This window comes from Ochotona princeps, chromosome 7 (assembly GCF_030435755.1).
Source record: "Ochotona princeps isolate mOchPri1 chromosome 7, mOchPri1.hap1, whole genome shotgun sequence".
NCBI lineage: Eukaryota > Metazoa > Chordata > Mammalia > Lagomorpha > Ochotonidae > Ochotona > Ochotona princeps.
Genome location: NC_080838.1, coordinates 37,802,701 through 37,823,047, shown reverse-complemented (window position 1 = coordinate 37,823,047; position 20,347 = coordinate 37,802,701). Strand labels below are relative to the sequence as shown.

Below are 20,347 nucleotides of genomic sequence, written 5' to 3'. Positions count from 1 at the left end.
GTGAGAAAAAGTAAAAAACAGAGATTTTCCCATCCATTGATTTACTTTCCAGGTGGCTGCAACAACTGGGTCTGAGTGGGTCATGCAAAAGCCAGGGACTTCATCGGGGACTTCAGTCCATGGGTGGCAGGGGACCAAACACTTACTTGGTCTACCTTCTGCTGATTTTCCCAAGTAGCAAGCAGAGAGATGCTACATAAATGGAGCAGCTGGGGTAATAGCTTTATCCACTCCACAATTCTTCATCCCCTGTCAAACTTTTTAGAAATAAATAGCACCAATCTTAATGCATCACGAACAATTAAAGAGAGGAGCTCTTCCAAACTTATTCTACAAGGTCAGAGTTACCCTGATTTCCAAACCAGACAAATTAGTGTGCTGTCATAAAACAGGTTGAAATGTTAACATTTGCAGCAGAATGATGACTGAATCTACAGGAAATTGTTAAGTGTGATAAGCCATACACAGAAAGACTGCAAAATCTCCCTCAAACTTGGGAGTTGTGAAAGTAGCTGCTCTGAACTTTGAATAGTGATTATTGGATCCTGTGAATGGTGGGGTGAAGCAGGTTAGAAGGAAGATGAAGAACAGATACTAAAATACAGTTAGAAGCAGCAAGTTTTAGCATTCCATAGCACAGTGGAATGATTGTAGTTCACAATACCCTATTGTATTCCGTAGAGGAGCTTACAGGAATAGGTTTTTTTCTACATGAGTGGAGCAAGACAGTAAAACCAAGTTTTGCAAATGTAGACACTAGATTTGTTTAAATTTGGGATCCAGGGAAACAGACTATCCCAAAGGAATCTCTCCTCTTAACGGGGGGAAAATGTAACTGTTAAGACATAATTATCAGTGGAGTGTGGTGGATATGCAGCCTGGAGGCTGATGAGAGTATAGTACTGGAGAAAACTCACAAGTGAAGAAAATAAGGGTAGCTCAAGCACAGAATTAGTATAAACAGGATGTGTGCAGAGGAAGAGGAGAATTGGTGAAGGCCTTAATAACACCAAGCAAATCCTATAGTAATTTGTCAGATAACCCACCCAACTGTTTGGATTTGAGGACCAGTATTCCAGTCTTCCAGAGTGGAAACGTATACTGATGTGCAACTATCAACAAATCTTAGCCAAATAGCTGCCATCCTAAACATCAGAGTCCCTGATAAGAGAATATGTTCATTCAGTGACTTAGCTCAAGGTCTCTGAATGATAGACTAAGTCGAGGCTAACTTTCTGTTTTTGAATATTTTTTGCTTGCAACAGTTTGTATTTTTCCATTCCCACACACCCCCATTTTTTTCTGGAAGAAAAACTTTGATACATTTTTGGCAAGAGGGGTTTTTGAATCTTCTCAAACAATAGCTCTTGAACAAAATTCCTGGAGGGGCGAATCTAGGAATATTCTTTTTGAGTTGACATTTAACTTGCTTTTCAATGCACGGCCATGAAACCAATCCAAATGCTCCCACATCATCAGCTAGCTCCCTTTATCCTAAATTCCCAATTGTGGCAGCATGTCAGGCAGCTGAAATCAATTTTTTAACTCTTTCAACTGAATATGGAAACAACTATATTAGTATCTCTGATTGGAGTTTTGATTATCACTCCCAGGCACTCTTGGAAGGACACTATGGGTGTTTGCTTCCTCAAGGCTCTTGGTTATCACTCTCCCTCTCCACAGTGCACAATGATTAGGAAGACCAGGTTCAGTTTCCTTCATCTTCAAGGAAGAGGACTACTGCTTATTGCCAGCTCCAAAGACGCAACAGGCCCAGCAAACTAGAGCAATTTAATCAAATCTGAGAAAAAGGAGCTAGAAAATATCTATCCTCTCCCACTTAAAACTTTGCCTAATTTTTGTACTTTACATCCTGTGTTCTTCACCCAATAGCTGAAAAAAAATATTGAATCAGAGTTAGCTATTGTACTCACAGTTCAATCCCTTGATTGCATCATTTACCACATTATGCCTGAAATTTGGCATGTCTATCCTACACCTTCCACAAGTCTGATGAGTTTTAGAGGCCACAGTTGATCTGACTCTGGGGCATGGCTTTGTTTTGAATACATATTTTTGTGAAATGGAGATTAATACAAAAACTAGTAACTGCTAAAGCAAGACAAAAATTATAGAAATAGGGGGAGCGGGAGGGTGATTCCTAGTTCCAACGAAACTATATCACATAATACAATGTAATCAATGAATAAAAAAAAATTCTAGAAATAAAAGTGCATGGTGATATTCAAGATGTCTAGAAGTTATGATATGCAACATATATTTTAAGTTATGTAAGTGCATGCTATGAGAAAATGTGCAAATTTTAAAAATTTACATCATTTTATTCCATTTTCTGTGAGTTTTCTGAGGTTCCCTCATCTCATAGTTACTCATTTCTATAGTAAACGTCTTTTATTTTATCAAGTTCTATTTCTACCTGTGACAACCTAAATCCATGCACTCCAATTTAAATCGTCACTGCCTAATTATAATTTTTACTGTATCATGATTATTCATTTTTCCATAGAACATTGTGTTAAAAAAGGTTTATAAATTGTTTTTACTGGCTATACCTTTCACTGCCAGAACAGCCTTTTAGTTTTTAAAATGAAAATTAGAACATTTCTTTAACTTTAAACCAATTATGAAAAAATGTGCACATTACAACTAATTTGCTCATTTCCAAAGCCAAGAACAAGTAATTCTAAGAGAGCTATCCTATTGTCTACAATTTAGCCTAAATGAACTAGCTTTACATTATGTCAAATGATTATAATAAACAACATTTGACATCAGTAGCTTTGAAGGCTGTGCCACATGACAAGGTGTTGAACATTCTAATATTTAAATGCATCTTTTTTCCAGAAGAAAAGTTACTCAATCGCTATTGCACTACAGATTGTGTTTCATAGTGAAAAACTGAAGAGCCAAACCAAAAACTAATATCAATAAGAAATTTATCTTTTTTCTTAGTTTAGTGATATCTTCATCATTTACACTACTGTCAGGACAAACTACTTACAGATTCCAACTGCTCCTCACAGTCGGGTAGCAAGCCCTTCACTCTAGAGCCATACCTTCCCAAAATTATATCCATCTACTTCTCTGCCTATTGAACTTTCATTTACTATTTCTGATGCAAGCAAAATAACTCCTATGAGGGAAACTTTTGTGTCTCAATAGCACATTGTTAGGATCCATATGATAATATATATTTCATTGCCTACTGAAATTTCTTACTTGCTGTTTTTGTTCCCTTAATGCCAGGGACTATGGCTTGAATCATCAGTGTCACACACAGTGCCTGGCACTTTAGAAACTCAGAAAACAATGTTCATTTGTTTTAAGAAAGGCAGTGTTTACAACAGTGGGATCAAGACGATAGTCATACTGACAAAGCAACATTACTTGGTGGTGTCCTAAATGAAGAAACACTTAATTATGCGTAAACTAAAATAAACTGTATGTATGGCATCCAAGTTAGGAATATTGTACTGAGAACTGATAGCAAAATAAGTAGGCATCTTTCATACAAAATTAAGAAACTTTAGAAAGATGTAGGGAGTCAACGTACACAATGTACTTGGAATGAAAAGATCATCAAAACATAACCAAACACAGATCTTTTGTTATAGTCTCATGAGGTGAATTTTCAGTAAATATAGAGCATAAGTGAAGAATATTGCATCAAAATACTGATTCTAATAAATGAGGCAAATAGAAACCAAGTAAAGCATTAGGGGAATATAAATAATGAAGTAAACTAAGCACATTATCAGGTCATTTTCAATAGAATGTAGATAGATGGTGCTGAAAGAAAGATGAGTAAATGTTAAATTTCTAAAAACAAGATGTAGATGTAGGTAGAATTCTCTTTCAAATAAATTAAATGTCAAAACAATTTTCAAAACATGGTTAGGTTTAAACTGTAACACTGCATCAAGGTGGAGGAATCCACCAGGGGGGAGGGGCGTGGGGAGGGGTGGGGGGATTCCCAGAGCCTATGAAACTGTCACATAATGCAAAATAATTAATAAAAAAACATGGTTAGGTATGGGATAATCTACAGTCCATATATTTGCAAATGGCAGCACTCTAGAAAGCATCTAATGAGGATAGTTAAGAAACCAAAAGGGTGGTATGAAGAAAAGGGACATGAAAAATAAAGACAGAATGTATGATAATAACAGTAGTACAGACTCGGGACTCAGATATGCTCACGTTCAAAAGTGAGTGTGCTTTCACAAATGGTGCAGTGTGCACATTCAGATTCATGAAACTTACAAAGTATTTGGGTAAATCTCTTCCTTATCTTCATCTTCATTGAGACCAGTTGAATTTATTGCTAATGATTATCCTTAGACGGTAAGTATAATTTAAGTTCCTAAATCTAAAAATATTTTTATTCCAAAATAAATAAGATGGAAATACAAGAAAATGTATTCAAAGATATCCCTTGGTTTTTGTAAGTTTCATTCTATTTTCCCTATATTTAAGCAACAGTTATTATAAAGAATGTATCTGGCAAAGATTCTAAAATTTGTTACTTCTTGAAGCTTTTGTTTCTTGAAATAGTCTATATTTCTGTCACTCATTCAAATATTAGAAAGTCCTCAGTTTTTCAGAAATCTGACCTTATAAAATTCTAGCATTTAAAAACTATGCAGTTATAAATATTAAATGTCACAATAGCATTGTTTTTCTGTGATCAAAAGTAATTGTTCATACAGGTATTCTTAACTCCAGCACTGTCTTCTTACTCATAAACTGAGCCTCTTTTTATACCCTCCGGGACATATCAAGACTAAAAGAGGATTGATGATTTCCAAGATATGTCCTTGGACTTTTCTAGATTTCTGGGCTCTGCCGATTTGTGAACAAAAGGCATAGTACACCCATGGAAGTAACATTACACATTGCTCCTAGCTTAAAATTTAATATTACATACTATTTACTTAATGTACTTGCATCCTAAAATCTTCCATTTGCTACCCAGTGAGAAATATATAGACTTTGGGCCTAAGTTACATGACAGAAAGCAAATTAGCATGCACACAACAAATCCATCCTTTCAAATTTCAATACTTAAATGTAGTGTGTTCTGCTAAGTAACACAACAGATCCTTTAATTTAAAAATCTATTTGAGTGAAGGATCACAGCTTTACAACTCTTACCTTTTGATGTTTTCATTTGGAAGACAGAGCAATAAGCTGGCTTATACTAATTTCCTGCAACAGCCAAAGCTGAGAAGGACTATAGCCAGGAACTACAAACTCTATCTCGATTTTCCTTCTGGGGGGCAAGAACCCCAATTAATGCCTGGGTTTTCATCTGCTGCCCAAAACCAGAAAGTTAAATAGGAAGAAGAGGTGGAGGCAGAACTGAATCCCAGACATTCCAATATGAGTTGCATTCCAAGAGGCAGTCTAACCCAACATCCTACAATGCCCACCCGTAAAAGGGGTCAGTTGGTTATTTTTTACTTATGTGGAAGTCTAGTCTAAAAGTCCAAATCAGTTCTGCTCTAACAGGAAATGAACACTTACTGCACAAAATAGTAGTCTTGCAAAAGTTCAATTATAGATAGAAAGATGGGAATAGATACTTTTAATTCTTTAAATTCAATGAAGAAATTCAGGTTTCCTTGGTTGACAAAAGAAAATGTAGTGTAATGCATGACATATTGTAACAAATGCGATTATTACTGGTGCTCAGGCTGCTCTGAGTATACAGACAGTATTCTATTTGTCTGAATAGCGATTTTACATTGAGTTCTGATTTTTCAGTTTCAGTTTAGCTATATATTACTCTACTAAAAAAAAACACTGGTTTTAGAACAGTAGGTAAATTATCAGGCATCTTACATGCTATATTACAGCTTAATTCCCTTTTCACTCATGTGTGGCTTTTGTGGCTTTTCCAAAAGTATGAGTGATGTGATGACAATGAACCTTTTGGTTTGTTTCTTATAAAGACTCAGTGTTGGCACTCATGCCATCCCTCTCCCTTTAACCCTCCCAACCTAGCAATTTAACATGCAAGTGATAGAGGAGCTGTTAAATTTGTCAGGATTTGTAGAAAAACAATAAAATAAAATATGGATAGTTTTTAATTGTGTGGCTTCTACTAATGTGCTGCTAACTAGGATTTGCTAGGAAAAAAGCTTTCTTTGAAAACAATCAACAGCTTCTTTGAGTGTTATTTATGGCTTTAGATACCATCTAAAATTTTTACCATCTCAGAAGCAGGATAAGAAATTCTTTAATTTATAGTTTGGAGATGTGCTTACACACTTCTCAAGCATTATCATGTAAGATTGGAATATCTTCTATTTCAAGTTATTTTCAATTATATAAACTGTAATAAGCATTCTCAGATGTGATTTGACAGGTATAAATTGGTGCAATTACAGAGAAGAATGAAAATTGAACTATATTTTCCATCAAACACATTTCCTTTACTGTTTTCAATCTATTTGAATCTTATATTCTCAAAGCATTTATTCTGGAATCATTGAATTTTAGTAGAATTTGGGTTTGGGTTACTGGCTGGGTTTTGAAAATACAATAGCTACAGATCTTTGCTAAGCTTCCACCTTAAAACACTGCTTTATCCAACCACAAGCTCTTTGTAATCTGATATACAAATCCTGTCTCTAGGAGAATGTGAACAATAGTAGAAGTTATGAATCTAGAGAGAAAATGCACTTATTTTCATTGGACATGTTGAAACCAACTATAGAAATGTGTAAATAATTGCAGAGATTCTTTCTGAAAAACAAATGAATAAATACCTTCTTGAAAATGTTACTTTATTAGAGAATCTAGCCAAAGTGTGGAAAATTGCAAACCATTCCATTTATGAAAACTGGCTACCAACATGCTTACTGGAAAAAAAACACAACAGCAATCGTAAGTACCTGTACTTCGCATTCTTAATTCTGGGACAGAATTTTAAGATCCTTGTTGATGTACTTATAAGGTAAATTATTTTGTTTAATGATAATAAAAAACATTCTCACATTTAATACATTGTTTTCATACTTATTTACACATATGAAAGTTGGGACATCTTAGAAACATGTTTATAATGTATATATGTATATATATTTAAATAATATTGCCAAAAAATCTGAATAAAAACTTTATTCCAACAACATTTCTCTATTTTAAATCACGTTTATTAAGTTTTATCACAGTGGAGATAACCTCGCTCTCGATAATACAATCAGTGTCTACTTTCAAATTCGTCAAATTCTAAAAAATTTAATCAACTCATTCATACACTCTAAGCCCTGTTACTATCCCACCATTCATTGCCTTTTTTCCTCTTTTAATGTCAACATTGTGATAAGATTGTGAAAAGATATAACTAACAGACTTATATGTATAACACCATTTCTTCAAGTATTCAGAGAGCAGTACATTTGTCTGCATTATACATTAGGAAACTACTTGTGACATTATTTCTAAGTACAAGAGAGTGGCTCCTGGTGGGAGTGTATTGAAGTTGTATGTCATAGTGTATGACAAGGATTTACAGCATTCTAGAATTTTCAAAACTCTTCCATATTTGTGAATGATCTCTGGTAAATGTATTTTTCTACTCTCAGCTGTCAGACATGGGTTTTCAAACTACAAATAAATAAAGCATACACTCAACATGTGTAGTGCAAATGCTAAGTAAACAGAATGACATGGAATAAAACCATAGTTGCCAACAAGTGAATGGTTCAGCAGGGAGGTCCTGATTTATGATGCCTATTAGTTGCATCCCTGCTCCCACCTGAATACTGCCACTGTTCCATGTCAGCCACAATTCCTGGAAAAGGCTGCTGAAGTGGGCGGGGGTAAAAGGGTGAAGACAGAAGGAGGAACTCCTTCTAACAAACAAATGGTACAACTTACAAGTCCTGTCTTTGTATCACTGTAAAGTCTGATTTGCTAGCAAAATCTCAAGCCTCTTCAGACAACAGCAGGTACCAAAATGCGGAACTGCAAACATCACATGTAAAAATAGTGTTGGCACCTATGTAGTATAGATTGTGTGGCCCAGACAACAATCGGCATGAGATGAGATTTTAAAGTTCAAACTCTGGAAACGTAACCTGAACATTCTAAAGTTACAGTATAGAAAAACCATCGGTTACATAAACATTCAAACACTGATCCTGTTTAAAAATGTCATTACAGACAGTAATTTTTAGTATTCTGAATGAAAGTCACAGCCTTTTTGCTTTGTCTTCATGACTCAATTAACATTACGGTTCCCGTTACAATGACATATAAAAAAACTGAATTTTTTTGACAGGAAAATTATTGGGAGGAGACCAAAAGTAAAATGTGACAGATAATGATACATTTGCTTCATTACATGTTTTCCTTGCAGAGGCATTCACAGTCTGCGAGCAAAGGAAAACAAACAAGGAATACAAGAACAGCAAAAGCCCACACCATCAAGCTTTTCAGTTTCTTTGTCTGTATTCAGTTTCTAGGGGAAAGCATTTTTGCACGGTTGTGTTCTGGATTCACACACATGGAAGGCCAGAAGAGAACCATGTGGAACCTGCTTGTTTACTTCACTTTTGAATGTGGTTTACCCTCAACAAATAACAGTGAGCAGCCAAAACTCATAATCAGTATGCACGCATGCGCACCCACACTCAAATCTTACTAAGAGGACGGAAACCATTCCTTATCTGGGACACACACATAACAAGAATTAAAACTAAGGTCTGACATGGTCGCTTAACTGATTTAAATAATTAAGGCTTCTAAGAGGTTCAGTGCCCAAACTCACTGCATCAGTGTTTGAAGCAAACACTTTTTTTTTTTTTTTTTTGCATTTTAGGTTTGTGCTTCTTACAGCCTTCCTCATTCCACAGAATTTCATTAGTAAGATCTGACAAGGGACTGTTAGAATTGTTTTTACTGATGTTTCCCTTTTAGTAGCTGTTAGACTAAATTATAGCAGTAAAGATTCAACGACTGAACCAATTTGTTTCTATTACGCTGGCCGTGTTGGCTCATTTCACCTTCTTTTCATGTTTAATATGGCCATTTCTTTTATACTTGCCATTGAGGATCCCGTTGTGGTAATGTCCATTAACTGCACTATGCTTATTTCTAGAACACAGGCTTTTGATTTTTCTGTAGATAAACTTTGTCACCCGGGACAAGAGGAAGTAAAATAAAGCACCCGCAAGCAAAAGCACAAGAGCAACATCTAGTAAAAAATACTGGAAGAACGAGATGTGATGGACTGCGGCACGCAGGTGGTGGGCTCCGTTGTGGCGGAGAATGTAACCTATCCAGTAGACAGTGCGATTGACAGGGTGGCCAGGCTGGTCCTTGTGAATTTCTGAAAGCTTCTGGGCCCTCTGACGGTACCTATGTGGTAAGGGAAAAACACAGAGTGGTCAAGGTTCTCTATTCACAAGGCTCTCTATCGATGTATCTCTCAATTTTAAAATTGGCAAAATTAAAGCAATAATCCTTTACCAAGCACCTACATCATGTTAAGAGCTTGAAAAGCATAATCTTATGGTAAGCCAACAAAAACCATTTTATACTGGTAAGAAAAAAAAATCCAAGAGATTCGAGAATCTGGCTATGATTACAAAGTTGAAATTGAGATTCAAACTTAAGGCTCCAAATTCCACACTTTCCTCACTGCTACACGCATAGTCCTTCTCTTCATAAGCTTTTAAATACTATTCATCAAGTGGTATCAAACAAGAAGCAGGGTTTATTCAGTTAATTGTTTAAAAAAAAGAGGATGGAGGGGGGAAAATGTAAAATTTTAAAATTTTGTTCTACATTTTTGTTTTAGCTGTGACACTGAATTTTCTTTTAATTGAAAGTAGTATTAAGTGATGGCATGAAAATATTTACTACACATCCAAATAGGGCTTGAGAAATGCTCCAACCCAAGAAGCCATGTGTGACATCATACGCAGATGTAACTGCAATGTTTCCAACATGAGTGACTTGTATGACATAGCCAGTTAACACGACACAGAGACAGAATCCAAGACATGCTGGAAAGACACTCGTGACAGATTGGGATGGAATGGAGGGATCTAGAACGCAGTTGGAGTGTAAAGCAGGAGATTACAGTTACTAATGAAAAAGCCACCTCCACATGTATGAGTTTATCTCTAGCCCTAAACATTAAACCTGAATAAATGAAAGCAAGTTTGCAAAGTGTGAATAGCAGGGGTTTTGGTCTGAGGGAAAGATCAAATCAAGGCTTTTCCTTACACATTTCTTTCATGAGAACAACATAATATGGAATAATGTAATTTTTCATGGGCACATTTCGTCCCTCATCTATGTTCTATGACAAGATTACTGACACACAATAAAACCAATTGTGTAAAGTGGAAAAACAAGTAGTGAGAGATCATGTTCACCTTGATCTGTAATTTATAATTATTTCTAATTGGTGTCGAAAAGCAAAGTTAGTAACTTCTATTACTCCAGAGTTTGTGAAAATTCTTATCAAGAAAAGGGCATCTTTAAAATTCCAAAGTAGAACATGGGTGTTTTTTACAATAAACTCCAATAATCTATTTGAAGAAAGAGACAAAAGAAGTGTTTAAAAATAAACAGAAATCTTGGACTTCAGGTACTTTAGTGTCCCTGAGGCTACCATCCTCTGTCTAACGAGGAGTTAAACAGATGATATCTGTGAGTATCCTCCTGCGAGGAAACACTTTGCACACTGTTAAATAAATGATAGCTTTGTATGAAACTTCTATATGTTCCTCTTATTTGTCAGGAAAGCCCTTGAGAATAAAAGTAAATCGCTTAGGGCTGATACTATGCCATAGTACGTTAAACCTCCGCCTGCAGCAGCAACATCCCGTATGGGCTCCTGTTCAAATCCCGGCTGCTCCACTTCTGATGCACCTCCCAGCCTAAGAGCAGGGAAAGCAGCAGAGGATGGCATAGGTCCTTGGCCCCTGCACCTACGTGGGAGACTCAGAAGAAGCTAGTGGCTCCTGGCTTTGGGTCAACTCAGCTCTGGCCATCAAGGCCATATGGGAAGTGAACCAGCAGATGGAAGATTTCTCAGTCTCATTTATTTTTCTCTCTTTAATTCTGATTTTCCAACAAAAATAATACTTTTGAAAAGAGTAAATCACTTATAATTTCAATGTGTAACTATACTACTTTTGTCTATGATGGAGATTTTAAGAATTTCATAAATATGGACAGATATTGTGGTATAGTGGGTAAAGCCTCAGCCTGCAACATCGGTGTTCCATATGGGCTCTGGTTTGTGCCCTGGCTGCTCCACTTCCAATCCATTTCCCTGTTAATGTGCCGGTGAAAAGCAGTGGAAGATGGCTAAGTGCCTGTGCCCTTATCACCCATGTGGGAGACCCAGCTGAAGTTGCTGGCTCCTGGCTTTGAGCAGCCCAGAACTGGCTACTGTAGTCTTCTGGGGAGTGAACTAAGAGATAGAAGATAATTCTCTCTCTTTCTCCTCTTTCTTTCCTTCCCTCTCTCTAATTCTTTTAAAAATAAATCTAGTGTTTTGTTTTTTTAAGTTAATGGAAACTGGAACTAAAGAACAACTTTAACTTATTGGAAAAACAATTTCTAAACCCTTGCAACATTTTTTTTCAAAATATGCAGATTCATGAGTTTTTAACTAACCTACACATATTTGGATTTCAGGAAATGTTGCACTAAGCTAAGTTTTCAATTCAATTTTCACACTTTTTATAGAACTCTTGTATGTGTATATTTTTGGAAATGTACATATGCAAACCCCTGACCCCGAAGGAAGACCTGGAGCATCTGCCTTAACCGAGCTGAAAAGAATCCAGATTCTCACTTAGACACTCACTACTAACCAGGAGCAGACCCTGAAAGCTGGCTGCTTCCTGACAAATCTGATTTTGTGCCACTTTTCTCTTCAGAAGTTCATGGGTCAGTTGGGAAGGGATATTGGGGCTGTCAAAGGTCGATTTTAGACGAGGAATTATTTTCTGTGCTGGAACTAGCCTTGAAATTAGTGACACTGCGCTTTCAGCAAAGTTTTCTTTCAATTCAAAAACTCTCTTCACTAATAGGAAGGTTGCAGTGTGAATTTAAAAAGTGAACAATGTTATTAACAGGATCACTTATGCCACTCAGCATCTCTCCAAAGATTCTATTAGAAAAGTATCTTTTAATGAAAACAACTACTTTGTGAGAGGCTGACAGCACTTGCACACTACATTTGACACGAAGGATGTCTTCTGTTAAAAGGTGGCCACAGGTTGGACATGAGCTATTTAATAGGGGTCAACTCTCTTCCTCCTTACATTCTGTTTGTTTATTAATTTTTTTGATTCATTCTGGTTTTTAATATTAGTAGTAGTAGTAGTAGTAGTAGTAGTACTGGAATATCAGACATACAAAGAGGAGGAGAGACAGAAAGATCTTTCATCCATTGATTCATTCTCCAAATGGTCGCAATGGCCGGAGCTGATCCAATTCAAAGTCAGGAGCCAGGAGCCTCTTTCAGGTCTCCCAGGCGGGTACAGGGTCCCAAGGCTTTGGGCTGTCCTTGACTGCTTTCCCAGGCCACAAGCAGGGAGCTGAATGGGAAGTGGGGCTGCCAGGATTAGAACCGACGTCCATATGAGATCCCAGCGCTTGCAAGGCAAAGACTTTAGCCACTAGGCTACTGCGCCGGGCCTGTTACATTATTTAAAGTTAAAAATCTCTAGACTCCAAAAAATCGTTCCACATAAGAAAATCAAAAAGCTTACATTAAATAAGTACAAAGGATTAATAAAGGTTAAGATGTGGAATAGTTTCATTTGTCAAAAGCAAAATAATTTAAAAAATACTTCAGAATGTGACTTACCTAGTTTAAACTAGAATATCTTGACACAATCCTGGCAGAGTAAACTAGCCTTTTCAATAGTTACTGCATTTAATCTATATTTAATGTGGAATACTATCATATAGATGAAACAAAAAAGATAATTACCTCAGCTTATATAATTTTAGCAAAGAACATTTGGAAAACATTGTAATTTTTGGCTAATACTTCTTTCCATTAAATAGCTAATGATTATATTCAATTGAGTCAGCATTTAATATTCATACTTTTTGAAATCATACAAATGTATTCAATACACAATTTTTTAATCTGAAATTTATATTTGCATCAAGATTCTATTGCTGCAATTGGGTAGCGTTGTGACCTGTTTATAACTCATTCTCTCTGATTCAATCTGATTCATAATTAACAGCTAGTTGCACTAATTTCCTGTGAAGAACCTTACTTTTTTTATTTTTTAAAGATCTTTTTTATTTTTATTGGAAAGTCAGATAGACACAGAGAAAGACAGAGAAGAAGATCTCCAGTCTGTTGATTCACTCCCCAGGCAGCTACATCAGCCGGATCTGAGCCAATCGAAGCCAAGGAGCCAAGAGCCTCTTCTGGGTTTCTGACACGGGTGCAGGGTCCAAAGGCTTTGAGTTGTCCTTGATTGCCTTCCCAGGCCTCAGGCATGGAGCTGGATGGGAAGTGGGGCTGCTGGGATTAGAACTGGCACCCATATGGGATCGGGGTGCATGCAAGGTGAGGACTTTGGCTGCTAGGCTACTGCGCTGGGCCCAGAACCCTACTTCTTTTGCTCTTTTCTTCTGACCGACTTGATTTTAGTAATTCTGCAACTACAACTGACCAATAAACTGTACTGCTTGAGCTGTGTGGTATGTGTGTGTGTGTGTGTGTGTCTGTGTGCTTGCTATGGATGTTTTGCTTCATGTGCCGCAACCATCATCAGGATATGGAGTTCCAGGGCCAGCGCACTGGCTCAACCAGCTAACTCCACCTGCAAGCACCAGCATCCCATATGACCACCAGTTCATGTCCCAGCTGATCCAGTTCCCATCCAGCTCCTTGCTTATGGCTTGGGAAACAGATGCAGTATGGCCCTAAGCGTTGGGATCCCACACCTGTTTTTGGAGACCAGGAAGGGGCTCCTGACTCCTGATCAACTAAGCTCTGGCTGTTGCTGCCATTTGGGAAGTAATCTGAAGATGGAAAATCTTTCTCTCTGTTTCTCAAAATCTGCCTTTCCAACAACAACAACAATCAAAAAAAAAAAATCTGAAAGAAAAAACAAAGGGCAAAGGCCCTCCATGGGCGCCGAGCATGAAGACCTCTGCAAAGACCACACAGACACAGAGAGAGCAGAGTCAACTGAGCCCAATCCAGCAGCATCATTTTAGATGAGATCTTTTCGCTTACTGTTTTCAAATACTTCATGTTATTGAAATGGCTGAAGGGGCCTGGGGCAAAGGAGCAGTGGCTAAGTCCTCGTCCTTGAACGCAATGGGATTCCATCCAGGTGCCAGTTTGTGTCCAGATGCTCCACTTCCCATCCAGCTCCCTGCTTCTGTTCTGGGAAACCAGTGGGAGGATGGTCCAAGGCCTTGGGACCCTGCACCCACGTAGGAAACCCAGGAGAAGCTCCTGGCTTTTAATTGGCTCAGCTCTGGCCGTTGCGGCCACTTGGGAAGTGACCCATTGGAAGGAGATTCTTTCTTTGTATCCTTCTCTGTAAATCTGCCTCTCCAATCAAAATAAATCTTACACAACAAACTTTAAAAATCTTAAAAAAAAAAAAAGGAAATAGCTGATAAACACTCTGACTAAAATGGGGAAAGCTGCTGGTTTGTTTTGAAACAGTACCAGTCAGTTTCAAATAAAAAATAAATGAATCTTTCTTTAAAAACACACACAGTTTGACCTAATACTTTTTCCCGTTACATATCCTCTGTCCTCAGTGTGGTAAATCTTAATAGCTGTTTCCTCAGGGTAATCAGAATGAGGGTGAAATCACTATGGTTTTTATTTTCCAAATTAAACCATTCATGGACAATGTATTATCACAGGAACTCCAAGGATATTCCCACAGCTTGCCTACTAATAATTTGCTTATAGTACTAGCTATTGACAGCATGTTTTGGAATCTATATTTATGGATGATGTACATGTAACTAAAGGCATTTGATATTAAGTGAAGCCTTACCTGGGATTATTGATAACTTTCACCAAGGCTTCATATAGCTCTCCTTCGGTAACTGTCTTCCACTCCAGCAATATCCCCATGCCTTTTGCCTGGACACGGGTCATCGTATCATAATGATCTCCGAAAAGTGGGATTCCTACCACAGGCACACCATGGTACATAGTTTCAAAAATACTGTTCAACCCACCATGGCTCAGGAAGGCTTTAATATTTGAATGCCCTAAAGAAGGATGAAAAAGGAAACAATTTATAATACTATTATTTCAGAATAGAAATTATTTAATACAATCATAGTTTATAATAACATATACAATAAAATATATTATAATTTTCGATAAATTTCTTAAAAGTCCACCCTACAATAAAACACATTACATACATATATGATTTTAAAGTATAGTTTTGCTATTTCTTGCTCTGCACCTATTTAACTGTTATACATGTAATTATCAGCTTGTGTCAATCAAAAGCATTTTACGTTGCTGAAATGTGCAGCTTTAAAGAGAATATTGTAACTTTCTCTCAATCACATCACCTGAGTACTGTCACACACTTAAATGGCCAATAACAAGTAGGAAGCCAAGGAAAGCAAAAATGTCAAACAAGAGCAAGATACCCCCATATTCTACTAAAACTTGACACCTATTTTTTGGTTATTCAGACATTTGCCAATATTAAAATAAAACAGTCTTTGTAAAAAAATTATGTATAAACATAGTGCAGGATTCTAAAAGTCCACGAAGAGTATATGTGTTTATCTAGACAAACATTGTGTAGTAGTCATGATTTTGCAACATTTAAGTATGTCTGCACCTGTGTTTCACAGTTTTAATTTATTTGAAGGATACAAACAAAGATGCACTTATGAAAATCAGTCATGAGAGATGGGCTATCATGTCAACGTTGGTTATAATGGAAATAAAAGAAATAGTCTGTCAAAATCAATGAGGCATTACAAAATCCAATTTTGCCTTCCTAATAAACAGCCTATGTCTTATAAAAGGATGGGAAATTTTTGGTGTGATGTGTGAGGATAACAAAAGGTGTATCTACAAAATGTGTTATTGGCCAAACAGGAATTACAACTGGTAGAAACAAACATCTTTTAAATACATATACCAGGTTCAAGAAGTGTGTGTCCATCCCAGCCTGCATGGGATTCCCAGCACTTACTGTCCCAAAGTCCATTTTCCAGGCTATGTTTTAAACTTCCTCATACTGAAAGTTACATGAAGATTTGTGTACATGGTTACACACACAATACATACATAAAATATATGTATGTATTATGTGTATGCATATATTAAACACATAGTGTATGGGTATTACATCTAACTTGACTGCTTCATAGTCACAAAATTCAACTTGCTGATTTTTAGGGGGAATCTATGTAGTTTCTAGAAAACACAATTTAGGGGCTGTCACTGTGTTGCAGCAGAGTAAGTTGCTGCCTGCAGCACTTGCATTACGTATCAGAGCTACAGTTAGAATCCTAGCTGTTTCATTTTCAAACTAGGTCCCTGATAACGTGGCTTGGAAAGCAATGAAAGATGGGCCAAGCATCTGGACCTTTACCACTCACGTGGAAGACCTGGACGGAGCTCCAGGCCCTCCTGACGCAACAACAAATTGCGAACTAGTGGATGGAAGATTTGTTTCTGTTTCTACCCCTGTAACCCAGCCACTCAAAAAGTTAAAAATTAAGAAGAAACACATTCTAAAAGCCTCTTTTCAAAAATTTAATCTCATTTAAGGTCACCTGAACCTTATATTAGTATTATAAAGCAAAGAGTGGCCAATACTGTTCAAATCATAATCTTTTTATAATTGTAATGAAAATTATATTAATTGATAGCTATGACATTATACTTTCAAAACATTCAATGACTAAAACTGTATATTTACTAGGCGTGATTTCTAAATAAAAGGTTAAGTTATTTAGATTCAATTACACATAAAAGATATGCATAATAACTTTTAATTTTCAGTTGAAGATAAAAATCTCATGAAATAAGTCAAAAGAAACACTGTACTTCTACAACACCTGCTGATTTAGGAGAAAACTGAGGCAGATAACTAAATGCTAAAACAAATCAGCTATCTTCCTGATCTACTACTTTTTTTGGTATCAGATAAATTATTTCTAACTTTCCTAGATTTTGAGACACACCTATTTAAATAAACTGTCATACAAATTGTATGTTTCTTGTTTCAATATCACATTTACCCATTGAGATTAGTCAAGTACAGCTTTCTTGAGTTCTAATTTACATAACTTAACTAAAATTGGTGACAGAACTAACAACTGTAATTTATAATCCTGACTAACATATTTTACAAATTGTTTTCCAATTAAGACATGAAATGTTGGGTTGAAGTTTACAACTTGAAGGCCCGGCGCAGTGGCCTACTGGTTTAAGTCCTAGCCTTGCATACACCAGGATCCCATCTGGGCTCCGGTTCTTATCCCAGCTGCTCCACTTCCTTTCCAGCTCCGTTTGTGGCCTGGGAAGGCAGTCAAGGTCAGCCCGGAGCCTTAGGACCTTACACTCATGTGGGAGGCCCGGAAGAAATTCCTGGCTCCTGGTTTGAGGTCAGCTCAGCTCTGGCCATTGCAGCCACTTGCAGAGTGGTCCAACAGATGGAGGATCGTTCTCTGGATATCTCCTCTCTGAGTATCTGCCTTTCCAATAAAAATAAAAATAAATAAATCTAAAAAGAAAAAGAAATTTACAACTCGAGATGCCAGATAAAACATGACTCTCTCCTAAACTATAGTGATACGGTATGAACTACTCAAACACAAAAATCAGTTCACACAATTAAACTTCAATGGTCAAGTACTCATCCTCATGTTACAAACTTACCCAGCAGGTCATTTTGTGGTAACCATTCTATGAGCTTAGTGTTGTTTCCTAGATTCTTTGGTTTGGTTCCAGAAAATCTGAAATGCACACCAGACAAGAAGCTTTACAAAATACCGAAACTTAGCTCATGGTATTGGCTATCTGGTTAAATGATCGTATTTCCAACAACCCGTGTTTTTAAACATTAACATCCTTTTTAACCAAAGCTTTCTTCCATGTAGGAAATAATGTGCTTTGATACAAATCTATATTATGACAGCTCCTCTAAGCAAAGAAGTGAAAGGAACAAATCAGCCTATACCAGCAGGCATTTGCCACAGTCCCCAGCAGCTAAAACAAAGGGCCAGGACAGGCACCACTGGACAGTCAGTGGTCTTCCCTTAACACTGGAGCCTTAGGGCAGGTGCAAGATTGAACGAAACCAGAAAGTGTGTTTCTTTAGCTGGGCACCACATAGGAGTTCTGTGCAAGAAAAGACATGAATAGGCTACACCCTGGCTTTTCTTCAAAAGGTAAGCCATGAAGGAATATAATGACTAAGAATCTGGACTGAGCACACACAGACTGTCCTTAAAAGTGGAAGGGTTGCTTTCTGGTTTAAGCCCAAACCAAGAAGGTGGGAGACTAGAATCTGAAGAGACAGGTTGTGAAAAGTTAGAGTAAAATAATCACGCAAACCTGTTTCAACTTAGCTCAGCCATGACATGTGCAAGCAAAACCAGTACAGGAGTCACTCTAAAGGGAAAACCCTCATCACTCATGGCCCACCTGTCACGTCTTGAGAGATACTCTTCTAACTGTGTAGCACTGTGGGGCTGACAGTGCTCACCAGCACCTCCACAGAGCCCAACAGCCGTGGCAGGTACGACATAAATACATGCTAAATAAAGGGTTCAGCTTGATGCTTTAAACATAGGGCTGGAAACGTCATACACAGAGAGCTGTCAGCACCACCCAAAGGATCTTCACACCAACCTTTGGATGTGTCATAACGAGTGCTCACGGCTAACTGCTGATTTTTTAACATCTTTGCTGCTTGGACAAGAAAAAAATATATGTGCATTTTAAAGGAGACAAAGTGAAAAGCTTAAAAAAGTATATAAAATATGTTACCTATTTATTTATACATCTATCTTGGTCATTCAAAACTGGTTTAAAGGACTATACAGAAAAACATGAAATTGTAACATTTTTAAAGTAATAAATAACAAAAGAGAACATGAGAGTAAAAATTTGAAAGATGATTACAAATTCATCTGAACCTAGAATAAATCAATCATGCTGAATCACCTCTTTTCTGTGCTACAGGCCAGAGATCTCTCATTAATCATGGAGTTTTATGAATTAATTTCTAAACTTCAACTCGTTAAGAAATAAAATGAAGAGTCAGTATCATCTTGCAAATGTTGCCATAGCGCTGTGTTTTGCCATGCGCTTAACAAGGAGATGTGGAAAAGTCACAGCAAAGAAGCCACCTGTATTACTGCCTTACCTCCAAAGCACTTTTTGAGGCAGTCTCCCCAAGGCTCCCGCAAGTTTGTTCGCAATGTCTTCTGACAGATATTTGACACCCGCTCCAAATGAGACCAGCACAAAGCCATGTTCACTAGCACCATTCACCCACTGTTGAAGATCCTGCAAATCAAAATAGGGCAGGTGATTTCATGAAGATCCCTAGAGTTTATAATTAATGCTGTCAATAGTCCAGTTTCTTTAAAATCCTTCAACTTTGGTCCTCTAAATAACTGTCAGAGAGGTTCTGGGCCACTCCGCATTCCTAATGGGCAGAGCGAAATGTCAGTTATATTTCATAGATCCTCAAAGGTCTTTTGTTCAGGCAAAATGAGTTGTGATGATCACATCACGTACAACTTTGTCACATAATCCTTTTATTATAACCCTATTTGTAGCTAAGGGATATTGCACAATAAGTATATCCACAAACGCATTACTTTACAGCTTAATTATCCCTAGGGCTTGCTTCCTTAAAGTAGGTTATCATCTAACATCAGGTTCTCTAAAGATGAAATTTTCGGGGGCCATTATCAGGAAACACACTGAAATATATCTGGCAAATATTAGACTGATAGTGTTCTCTAAATTTTGCCTCACAAGGACTTACAAGATTTTCCCATTTCAACATTGTCAATTGCTTGTTCTGTGTTCTGCCTGACACAACACACAGGGCTAGTCTTCTAGATTTTTTCCTGCCAGAATGATTACTCATAATAAGAATATTTTTAACAAATAACTTTCCTTCAGGAAATCTCCTTAGTAGTTTTAGACGATAATACTCAGCTTAGAAGGGAAAGGGAGGCCCCAAGGTGAGATCCAAAATGCTGTTTCCCGAAACGGTGCTGAACGGGAGGAATGTGGGCCAGGGAAGACAGGTGTGCTCCCGGAAATTTCCCTCCCCGCGAGTTGACCTTC

The 20,347-nt window shown here is 37.2% G+C and overlaps 1 protein-coding gene across 1 annotated transcript in view; it reads right to left on the bottom strand.

Annotated features, from left to right (window-relative positions):
* Positions 1-6,823: 6,823 nt before the first annotated feature.
* The window catches only part of UGT8 (UDP glycosyltransferase 8), an 85,298-nt gene continuing 71,774 nt past the window's right edge, over positions 6,824-20,347 (bottom strand). Inside the window, exons 3-6 of the mRNA XM_058666961.1 lie at positions 19,410-19,552; positions 17,918-17,994; positions 15,051-15,270; positions 6,824-9,390 (exon numbers count right to left, since the gene is read on the bottom strand). Of these exons, the coding sequence (XP_058522944.1) occupies positions 9,027-9,390; positions 15,051-15,270; positions 17,918-17,994; positions 19,410-19,552 (804 nt within the window). The 3' untranslated portion in view covers positions 6,824-9,026. The remainder of the gene's footprint in view (positions 9,391-15,050; positions 15,271-17,917; positions 17,995-19,409; positions 19,553-20,347) is intronic.